Genomic DNA, 11,332 nt, shown 5'->3' on the forward strand with positions numbered 1-11,332 from the left:
AAAGGCAATGAAGAAAGCCTTGGTCTAAGGGGGAGCTAGAGTAAAGAAAAGCAGAAAGAGCAAAGAAACCATGCCACTTTAGAGCAGATTGCCCATTACCAAAGAAAGCTTTGAAAAGGCCAAAGAAGAAAAGCAATGATCGCTATATAGAGTGAAATGAATCAAGCTCATAGGAAAAAAATCCAAGAAACAACAAACCTATGCCTCATAGCTCATAAAGATAAAATAAACTCCGAATCTTTAAATGATTTCACCTTTGATAAACTTCAAAAATTGTAACATAAAAATGCTGGCAACTAGCGAGCCTCAGTGGCAGGGAGAAGGAGAGGGTCTTGTCCCTAGTTTCAGAGAGAGAAGGGAATAGAGCAATGGAGGAGGATTCTTTGGTGAGAGGAGGGAAGCAAGGTGTGCCTTCAAACCGGAAAGGAAAGAGATCGAGAGGGGGATTCAAAAGAAAGAGGGACATGAGGGTGTGAGATAAAGGGACTTCATTAGTAAGAGTTCCCTCCCATCTAGATCTTCAAGATATATGCTAAGGAGGCATCCCTAGGTGGTTTCCTCTTACGCCTGCACCAGAAGATTTTTTGTCTTACAATTCAAGCACAGAAAATAGATTGGTTACAGCCTGATATTTTTACCTTCAAGGATGGCATCATCCTGTCTACTACATAATATCAACACAGAGGAGGATAAATTCCTCTAAGGAGAATGTTTTGCACAAATGTGATCACAAACGGAGGATGCTAATAAACAAAGCTTGTCTAGCTGCTATTTCAACAAGCAAAAAATAGCATCTGCTTAATTTCATTAGTTTTAACACCAATGAACCAGTACCCATTTTGAAAATGCAGCTTACCACCACATTCAAGAAACTTACAGCGAGTCCAATCAACCTTCTGATTTTTCTGTTTGATCATCAAACAGTCTGAATGATCTAAGCGAATGATACTCAACAAATATTTGTAAGCTTTGATACTTGGGCTAGGAAGCGGAATGCTTTCCTCTCAGCTTATACGGGATCATGCAATTGCATGTAAAGACAACTGTTACTTCAAGCCATAATACCAAAGGGCAGTGTTGTAGGAACTGAACATAGTTCAAGCAACCATAGAAATTTGTCGTGGAAACAAAAGTATTTATAAAAGTACAGGTAAGATGCACGGAACAAATTAACATCTAAAGCTATTTGCCCACTCTTCCCATCAATGTCCACAATCCACATGAAGATGCCCAAGCAGTCTTTACTAATTATATTTCAGCATGAAGGTTATTTGGTTCCGAAGAAAATTCCACTAGATTTCCTTGAATCCACCTCTTCAACATCTCTAGAGCAGCCTTGGGTTGATCCATTGGGACCATGTGACCTGCATCACGAACCTGTTGCACATGATGCAGAAAATATGACTCAGTGAGTTCCATCATTCAACTAAATTCATATTGAAAATGAATTTTAAGAAAAGGCCTGCCTTGCTTGCTTCCTTTAATTAGCAATTTAACATATGTTGGGTGGTGAAATTCACCATACTACTGCAAGGGAACAAGTACAAGAAATAAAAAGGAATAAAGGTACCTTCAGGAAACTGAGAGGCCCATGGCTCTTCAAAACACCTGCTTCTTTCCCATCCACTGTAAAAGATAATTCTGATGATGAGACGAAATTTTGTTGGCCAGACCACTCCATAGAGTGAACCCATCTCGAGTTTCCTGCTCAGAGGCAACATAAGTCATATGGTAATGTATTCTTTTTGAAGTCTCAAGGTTTGATGGATATTATTTTCTGGGAGTAATTTTGATGGATATTAGTATTCAAGGAAAAACAGCATACATAGCTTAAGGTGCAAGAGGCATAATTGGTCCCATGCAAAAGATTAAAAAGCCAAGTGAAGGAATAGAGTATCCTTACCAAGCCAATTGCATATGAGATCATACTCCCCAGCATAGACAAGCAGCTTGATGCCATCCTCAAGAAGGGCAGGAATTCCCACTTCCAAATTTCTCATCCAATCCATGAGCATAGCCTGGTACACAGTGGGGCTACATGAAACAAATTCAATATCTCCAACTCCAAGGGACTCTCTAACATACTTCAGGTTAAGGAATTTTTCCATGTTTGAAAAATCATAACAGAGGCTCCCTACGCACTGCTTTCTGATGTCGTAATACTACAAAATTTCAGAGCACAAAGTCAGCAAGGCTCAAGTTTCATTTGCCACGTAAGAAACCAATGAAGAGAGAACAGCCATATGCCCTTACATTTATATTTCCACCTATCTTAATGATTGAACTGAATATGGTATTGCAAACCAAATATGAAGCTAAGCAAGATATTGTCCCTGATGTACCTGAAAATATTCAAGTTATCAATACCATTACTTATCCAATAAGAACCTGTAGTAATAAAAGCTTGAGAAAAATTGAACGTGCATGAGAACGTCCTAATGATTGAATATATTAGCAGACACGTAAACAAGTTGGCAGGCACGCAAGCTAGGAAGTGCATAATACATTGTCTCAATGGCAGAATAAGAAATGTTACTAGAGATATAGAAAAGATAGGAAAGCATGGTCACCTTCCATTTCATTTTGAATTTCCTGTTTAGGAGGTGAAGATGCTAATATGAAAGAAGTGGATAATGAGAACTTTGGGACTTGGTGCAACAAAATAATAAACATGGAAACAATTGAAGAATCTACACTTGTTCCCATTACGCACAACTGTCGGTACTACTGAACAATATAATATGCTTTCACTAGTAAAGAAATGAGAAACAAGGATCGAGGTGATGATTACGAAGGTTGGAATATCAGATTTACCACAAAGTTTGATGGCATATTCACATGCTGGATAAAACATGTTGATTCTTTTGTACTCAGATTCTTTAATTATTCCATTATCCAATGCATAGTCGGTGTATGCTTTGTACTGGATTGCTGGATCTGTAAGTCCATTCCCAATGGCAAAGCCCTGCATAACGAAAAGCAAATTAAGTCCCAAAGAGTTGGTATAAGTCATAATTTAAATTATGAATCAGGATCTGTAATAAGTGTACCTTCAAATTTATGTAAGTGCCCTCTTTAGCATTGTTTCCTTGGTGGACACGGCTTGCAAAAGCTGGAATGTAGTGCCCAGCATATGATTCGCCGGTTATGTAAAAATCATTACTTGCATATTCAGGGTGCTCAGCAAAAAAGGCCTGAGAACATTAGAAATAAGGGACAATCACCCCCTCAAAATTTGGCACTCCCATATCCGCAGACTCCAGTAAAACAGGAGGTACAAGTGTAATGAATCTAATCTGAGTGAAAAACAAATCAATGACAGTTGTGCAAAGTTGGAAGAAAGTTTGATAAAGAAACCTTGAAATGGCAATGGGAAGAAACTGCAGACCAGATGGAAATTGCACTCTAGATGTTTTTATCTATTTTCTCATTTTTATTCAATATATTGCTGTGATTTACAGTTCTATCTTGCCTCATCCATTTCCCTGGGATGAACTATGAAAGAAAATGACCAAACACCAGCAATCGAAGTGCACAACATTTTGCTTTTGATTGAAATATCAATTATACAGAAAAGGAAAACACGTCATATAAATAAGAATTGACATCAAAAAGTATATGCAACCAAACATGTCATGGTAGCAAAAAACCATGGCGCAGTGCAAAAAATATTATTAAAATAAGAGGAAAAAAGTAAGAGAAGCATACAAATAGCAACATAGAAGTTCTAAATAAAAAAAAAACAGAAATGTTAGTCAATCATGAGAGCTTCAACCATAAATTTATAATTTAATTTTTTGTCAGGAAGATTCATGATTAATTAGGAAATACAGCTGTAGTCACAAGTTCTCGGAGTGGATTTTTTTATCTAGGACAAATTTTTTAGAGTTTTAATTTCACATAATTTTCCCTTGAATTTTAATGTATAACATTGTTAGTTGGTAAGAAAAAACAATTAGCATGAAATGCTTCAATGTTGACTCAGAATAATGATCATGTATTATAAGAATGATGTATACCTGCAAAAAATCATATAGGTCATCACTAACACCATTTTCATCATGACGAATATCACGGCTATCTGTACTATAGCTAAAACCAGTTCCAGTGGGCTGATCAACATATAAAAGGTTTGATGCCTGCAGAATTCATGAAGAGAAAAAAAGGGTTAAACTTTGTTTAGTTTGAAAATTGGACAAGAGAAAGGGAAATTAACCAGCAATGAAGCAATGTTTAGTTTCAGCTGGATTAAACTTTTAGAAGAGAATTGAGTTTCGAAGAGAGGAAACTGTGTAAATGTACTTCTTGGTTTTGTAGTTACTTTAAAAAAATAAATTTAGACAATTCTGTATTCTAGGTTTACAGAAATTCCATGAGATAGCAGAATATCAAAGTAACAGTAAGCTGGTCACATGATTGATGAAATGGATAGATGTATTCTATTTCTAATGGCTAATTCAACAATATATGATTCCCTTAACATCTAATGCCACTCAGATTATATCCTATAGAAGGAGTTAAACCAGAGACACCATGCTATTTTCATTTAACGAACAGCTTTCCGACACTACCCTCTGTGCAACTAAAGATGTATGACAGTCAACACAGAGAATATAAAAGATCTAAACTTTTTCGTAGCATGTTTCGAACCTGACTTTAGCAATAATTATACAACCCGTTCCTTTCATTTCAGATAATTTTGGCCAAAACTAACAAAATATATTTAGACCACATGCATCATAGACCACCCTTATATAATAAATTTAAGGTTCCTTATGTGTTCCAAATTCAATCGGTTCTTATATAAGACTAACTTATGAGAACAAAATTTAAAAATTAATGTCATTTTTTAAAAATGAGACCGTTGCATGTCTGAATTCACATCATGGCATTATTAAAATTTGTGCATTAACATTTTGATGAAGCATTGAAGGTAATGTATCTCAACGTACATCCATAAAATAGCAAATAAGAAGATGGAATTGCGAAGATATGGAAAAAAGTATCTGATCACCCAGAAAAATAGAAAACAAAAGAGCAGACTTATTTTACATTGGTTACCCTTTTTTAAGTTCAAGCTGCCACTGCTCTAGCAAGGTGATCACGACACAATAAATAAATAAATAAATCTTCAGCACAGAGAATAACAACAACTGTAAACTTAATAGATGCTGTCAACTGTTTGGGGATAGAAGAATCTATAGGTCACGGAGAATAATAACTAATAAAAACTTGATAAAAAGGAACTGTTAAACCGATTAGAGCTTATACCTGGTCCCAACCAAATTCATTCCATGCGAGCGACATATTGTCCGCTATGGTAAATGGCCCATTTTCATAGAAAACGGCCAATTCACTGCTGCAGCCAGGTCCTCCCGTCAACCAAATAACAACCGGGTCTTTCTTGCTATGCCTTGACTCAAAGAACAGGTAGAACATCCTACAATTACCAATCAACCTCCTTCAATCAAATTGCATGCAAGAGAGTACCATGAACACGAAGCACAAAACCCTAATTTCCTCGAACCATGCAAATTTCACATCAAAATAGCAACTTTTTGATCCCCATTGCCCAATTACCATCCGGATTACCCACAAGACAATGAAATCAAAGCCCTAAGCCTAGAAAATACGGAGGAGGAAGAACAGGGGCCCTCACCGGGCGTCGTGGGTGTGGGGGAGGCGGTAGTAGCCGGCGTGGTGGCCGAGCTCCTCGTCGGAGACCCCGCCGGTGAGTCCGGCGAGGTTGAAGCGGCGCTCGATGATCCTCTTCGCCGAGGCATCGTCGGCAGCTTCGGCGGGCTCCGGCGAGGCGTCCTTGGGGAGGAGATTGAGGGCTCGGATAAGCTTCTCTGCGTGGGCGGACGGGAAGGTCGCTGACGAGGGGAGGCGGAGGTCGTCAGGGATCAAGGAAGCGGCGGTGGAGGAGGGCGAGAAGGGGGAGAGGAGGAGGAGGGCGGAGAAGAAGAGAACGAGAGAGAGGCTTCCCATAATTTTATTAGATTAGGAGAAGAGGAAGAAAGGGAGGTAAAGGGGAGTGTGGGGTATATAAAACGGGAAGAGGAGGAGAGAGAAAGGGAATGGAATGGACCAACCAACATGGCGGAACAGGGAGAGAGGAACGATTGGTTGGAGTGGCAGGTGCAGCGAGTTACAGCGTACAAGGGGAAGGGGGGAGGAGATATTTCTTGCAGCTACTTTTTCTCTATTTGTGGTTTTTTTTTTTTGGAAAAAAACTTTATATTATTTTAAAAGTTTGATATTTTAGCTACTAAGCTTTGCAATCCATCATTTGGAGCAATGTCAAAAAGGGCAGTGCTAGGATCAAGATATATGTTATCAAGTTAAATACAATGCTGCACTTTGGCATGTCATTAGATTCTAAGACATGTATGCAATTCAGCTTGCATGATGATACTTTATGGGAAGTTCATCCGCAAGGTTTGACAATGTCGATGCTAAAATCCAGCTCGACTATAAGGTGCCTTAGGATGACTATTGATAAGGTCAGCGAATCTTCAGGTCGGATTTACAAGGTCAGTCTGAGCTTTTTGCTGATCAATCTCCAAGTTAAAGATGAAATGGTCGGCTGTGGCTGTGCTCGGGTTGAGGATGTTGATGTTTGTTCTTCAACCTAAAACAAGAAAAGAAAGTTTGATTGCCAAAGTTTGTCCGACAAGAATCTTTCGATACCTAAATCAGTCAAGGATCTTGAGAAACAATGAAGACTTGAGAGAGAAATGACAGTATAAGTGTGGAGAATATCAAGAGAACGTATCTAGAGGTCTTTCAAATGCTACTCATATAGGCAAGGTTTGGCATCCGTTACCAAATAAGATGGTCCAACAAAGTTGGGGCCTTCTCTCAAGTCAACACTTATCTTCTTTCAAGTCTGCTCTTGTCAACATGATTGTCTGCCATCAAGGAAATAATGGAAAGTCGTTTTTAAAGGCCCGACAATGAAGTAAACATGCGAGTGTAAATTACTTAGACATGCATTTCTTCAAAAAATAAAAAGAAAAAAATTAATGCATTTTGAAGCACAATTTTGGAACTAAAACTAAACAAGTAAATAAATAGATTTAGGCATATAAAAGTTCTCCAACATTGCCATGGGTTAGCTTTGCTGTGCAATAGGGCAAATGGTTCTCTTGGCATCTCTGACGGCATCTTATCGGTGTATTCTCAATTTCTATTTCTCAAAATAGGAATATTATACAAGCTATTAGAAATATTTCATAGTCGAGGTCATGTTTTTTTTATGTAGTGTTAAGGGCAATTACGATTTTATAATGTACCAATTATTGAGCTATATGATGATAATATGTCATCGTTAGAGTCCGAACTCTCGAGGCCTCTCAAAAGATATGTTTATAAGAGTAGGTTACCAATTAATTGAGCTAATAATTGTTGACTACTACTATTATTACTACTACTATTGCTATTATTATTATTATTATTATCATTTCAGTTGATGATATGAAAATCACCGAAGCAAATGGCGGCCACTTATTTGCTCCCTCTAGGTAGGTCTCCCCTCCTAAAATTGGTTTACCAGATGAGTAAGGATGACTAATCCTGTATGGCAAGAGGGGACTAGTGTCGTCGTACATGGGGTAGGGTGTTATCAGTCAGCGTATGTGCTTTTTCCTCGTGTTATTTCCGTTGATTCCTGAGTGGGCCCCGAAAACAAACACCTAGTGAGTAGACAATAGCTGTTTGTTTGCTGCTTACCCCTGTAGGTGCGTTTGGTTAGCCACCAGAATCGAAATAAATTAAAATGAGAACGGAAGGATTATATTTTCAGATATATTTATTTCATGACTGAAATGAAAATAAAATTTAAATATTAAAAAAAGTTAGAATTAAATTTTAAAAAATTGAGATATTTTTATATTTTCTAAAATCAAAATAGCAATGGGACTCCTTCCAACCAAACGATTGGAATGGAAGCCATTTATTTTCTTTTCCATCTTAGATCCCAACTCCCTCCTATCAAACAATTCTCCTAATATTGACTTGTTAGATGAATATTACCAGCTAGTCACATATTTTCCTCCATTCACTAATTCGATGCTGCATTCGTGGTCTAGTGGTGTCACATAGGGTGGGGTAGTGTCAGTTGGGGTTAGGGCTAGAAGGCCAGGCCGGGCCAAGCTATGCCCCTACTTGAACTCGGCCTGATTTTTTTTTTGAGCTACGAGCTGGACTTAGGCCCAAAATTTTTGGATAGTTGCGGCCCGAGCTCGATTGGGCCAGCCCAAATTTACTCATTTGGCCCAAAAATAGGTTTGGCTCAAACGCGATTGAAGTTTTAATATTTCATAATATTGCTTCACAAGAAAATGAGCTAGTTAAAAATTAGGCTTTCTCTTATAACCTAAGTAAATAATAAATAATTCATAATATATTATTCTCAGCTAAATTTATTTTAATTTGTCCTTTACATCCTTGTTATTCTCTCTAAATAAGAACACACAAACATAAATTGGGCTTTGTTTCGGGCCTTATTCGGGCTCGAGCCGTGCTAGTGACATACCTGAGCTTAGCTTGAAAAATAAATAAGCTCTAAGCTCAAACTCCATTTGAACTCTTTCGAGCCTAGCCCGAAATCAACTTGAGCCTATTTCTAGCTCTAGCTGGGGCCATCTCCGGTTATCAAGGGCAAACATACAATAATCGGAAGCCCGAGCCCCGTTCAACCAATTACCATTTTCGAATGTAATCGGAGCCCACCAAGATGGAAACCGGCGATCCTCTATATTAGATGGGCTCAACGAATTACACTATTCATATAGACTCAATTACTTATACTTTTCTTCGCCCATGGCCAAATATTGTTGGCGATAGACCTTACCATTTAGAACATGTTTGGCAAAATCCCGCCCAGAAAAGCTGAAGAAGGATAGCAGAAAGGGCGGGTGGGTGAGGTTTAATCCCATGGGGCTTAGGCTTAGGTCTTGTGACGCTATGCTCTTCTTCCCCCTCTTTTGCTCTCTACCTTCCATCCCTCTCTCTCAAGCAACCCCATTAGTGATATAGAACCCAAGGCCCAATGGCTGATGCATTCCGTGCCTTCGAGGACGAATCCAATCCCTCGTCACCATAAGCCTTGAAGGGCAGACCCAAAGTCTATTGGAAATGCACACGATATTACTTGGAGCACCAAATGTCACAGCTTATCACCCTAAATATCCTCGGATCATGATAATAAATAAAGCCTTGCCATGTTGAGAGCTTTGCCGATGTTGATGGAAAGGAGAGACTCCTCCTTAAAACCACCTTGATCGTCACCAGAAATTGCTATTGCCCTTCTACGCTGGAGCTCAAGGTCATATTAAACTAGGTTAACAATGCTACGTCCCCGTCAACGCGGCTGTTGCCCCCAACGAAAAAAGACTTCCAACCAAGCATCCGTGTAGAGTCATGCGGAAGCCTCCAAAAAGAGGATCCTACCTAAAGAGACAATCGACCCGTGACAACCGAGAAATTATATCATATCATATACTCCCTGCACCATATGGCCATATACTCCCTGCACCATATGGCCATGCATGCTGCTAATTATAACCGCTCGTTTATGTGAATTCTATTCATCAAGCACTTATGTCGGTGCAGTGCTACAGAAATGCTGCAATGTAAGCTCTAGGAGTTTCTAACTTAGCCATTTGGTGACCGCCTGGCTAAATCAGATGGCAACTCCGACTCACACCCACAATTTTCCCTCAATAAGCAGCTTCCACCTATCCTGGTTTCGGACATTGGGAATTTTGCAGAAATTCCTCGTTTTATTTCTTGTTGCAGATTAGTTTTAAATTTTATCAGACAACTACACCCCTGCTCTTATGACTATTTATAAGAATATTTTTTTAAGTGTTCGATAAAAAAAAAACAGAGAGAGAGAGAATATTTTAAAGTGTGCATCGACTTATACTATGTGTATCTATGCGTTGAAGCAGAGGCATGGTAGGCCAATAAAGTTGAAAGTGAAACTTTCCTACAAAAACTGACAAATGATTGCCCATATCAGTATGAACAAAATTAGAGTGGTCTTTTCCTCCAAAAACCTGAAATTATTTGTTTTCTCACCAAACCATCACACCCCTACATTAATGACTTCAATAAGAATATCACAAATATGCATCATGTACTATGCTTGCAGTGACCATTTGAATATCTTCAAATGCATGCATTCATTATCTGCCAAAATATGCACGCGTTCATTCTGAAGATAGGGACATAACATTCTGATGTTCAAAATAGACTGTTTCTGTAAATAAGTATGTAAATAAATAAATAAATATGATCCATTTTTAAAAGTAAACAAAAACTGATCTGCCTTTTGAAAAAATGAAAATAAAGTGGATTTCTTCTGCCAAATCCCTTTCAGTTTGTATTAGTTCCAATAGCAGAAATGAAGAGGAAAAAAACCTAACACCGCCCCATTATTCTTGGCAAGTTCTCTTTCCTGTAGTCATTCAAGATGCATGCAAACATTTGGGTGGGAAGAGACAGCTCTTTGGTCTAATAATATCAACATACGTGTCCTCCATGCAGTGACTGTGTGTAAAGTATTTTGGGCATGACTTCAAGATAAGAAGCTTCACCAAATCTCTTAGATATCTTTTAAAGGTGGGAGGAGAAGATGGAGCAAAGATTGGAATGATTTGTTTCTAACATTTGTTGGAGTATTTGGATGGAAAGAAATGCAAAATTTTTCATGTACTCGGGAAAATCTGCATTGCAACTTTTCAAAAATTTCTATCTTCATATAAATTTCTTAAGCTATTGTTGTTCAAGATACTCAACCTCAATGAAAATCCCCCTTGATGATCTGTTGACTTTTCATTTTTCCTGTGGTTTTTGTTCGTTTTAAAGCTATCTGGTCCAATCCTTGTATTCATTCATTACCTCAATGGAAGCAGATTAGATTCTGCATAATTCTCTCTAGGAAAAGACAATGTTTCTAACAATCCTTTGCCACAATATACTATCTGCCTAAAACTCTGGATATTGGATGATATCTTACCTCAAATCTAACCATGCTATCAGAAAACTCTTACCTTTAACCTAATCATGGCTCCGGCAACTTCACCTAAGACCATATACAGTATTATTTTCCATATTTGATCATGTAAACCCCTCTCCAGAGTAGCACCCAGCAATCAGTGTTCCTTTTCTCTGTTTGCTTTATGCTTAATTTTTCTGAAACCTCTTAACCAGTAGAAAGAGGTTACCTTTGACACTGCTCAAATGCTCACCATATTGGCAATTTTACTAGCAGCACCGCACACGTGATTGCACTCCCCGCAATCCAACTAAATACTGCTCG

At 38.3% G+C, this 11,332-nt stretch overlaps 1 protein-coding gene across 1 annotated transcript; it reads right to left on the bottom strand.

Moving 5' to 3' along the window:
• Positions 1–976: 976 nt before the first annotated feature.
• Positions 977–6,125, bottom strand: LOC103718598 (serine carboxypeptidase-like). Its single transcript, XM_008807496.4, has 9 exons — positions 5,660–6,125; positions 5,272–5,440; positions 4,020–4,139; positions 3,051–3,194; positions 2,815–2,965; positions 2,254–2,342; positions 1,904–2,162; positions 1,571–1,704; positions 977–1,377 (listed from the first exon to the last, which is right to left on the bottom strand). The coding sequence occupies exons 1-9, from the start codon at positions 5,989–5,991 to the stop codon at positions 1,249–1,251; spliced, it is 1,527 nt and encodes a 508-aa protein (XP_008805718.1). The 5' UTR covers positions 5,992–6,125; the 3' UTR covers positions 977–1,248.
• Between the last annotated feature and the right edge of the window lie 5,207 nt (positions 6,126–11,332).

The sequence above is a fragment of the Phoenix dactylifera genome, chromosome 5 (genome assembly GCF_009389715.1).
Source record: "Phoenix dactylifera cultivar Barhee BC4 chromosome 5, palm_55x_up_171113_PBpolish2nd_filt_p, whole genome shotgun sequence".
Lineage (NCBI taxonomy): Eukaryota > Viridiplantae > Streptophyta > Magnoliopsida > Arecales > Arecaceae > Phoenix > Phoenix dactylifera.

Bases quoted from the DNA above. Each gene is read 5' to 3' on its own strand.
- LOC103718598 (XM_008807496.4), bottom strand. From the start codon at position 5,991: ATGGGAAGCCTCTCTCTCGTTCTCTTCTTCTCCGCCCTCCTCCTCCTC. The intron at 1,705-1,903 runs GTAAGGATACTC...GCCTCTGAGCAG, and splicing joins TCTCATATGCAATTGGCTTG to GAAACTCGAGATGGGTTCAC. The intron at 1,378-1,570 runs GTACCTTTATTC...CATGTGCAACAG, and splicing joins GGCCTCTCAGTTTCCTGAAG to GTTCGTGATGCAGGTCACAT.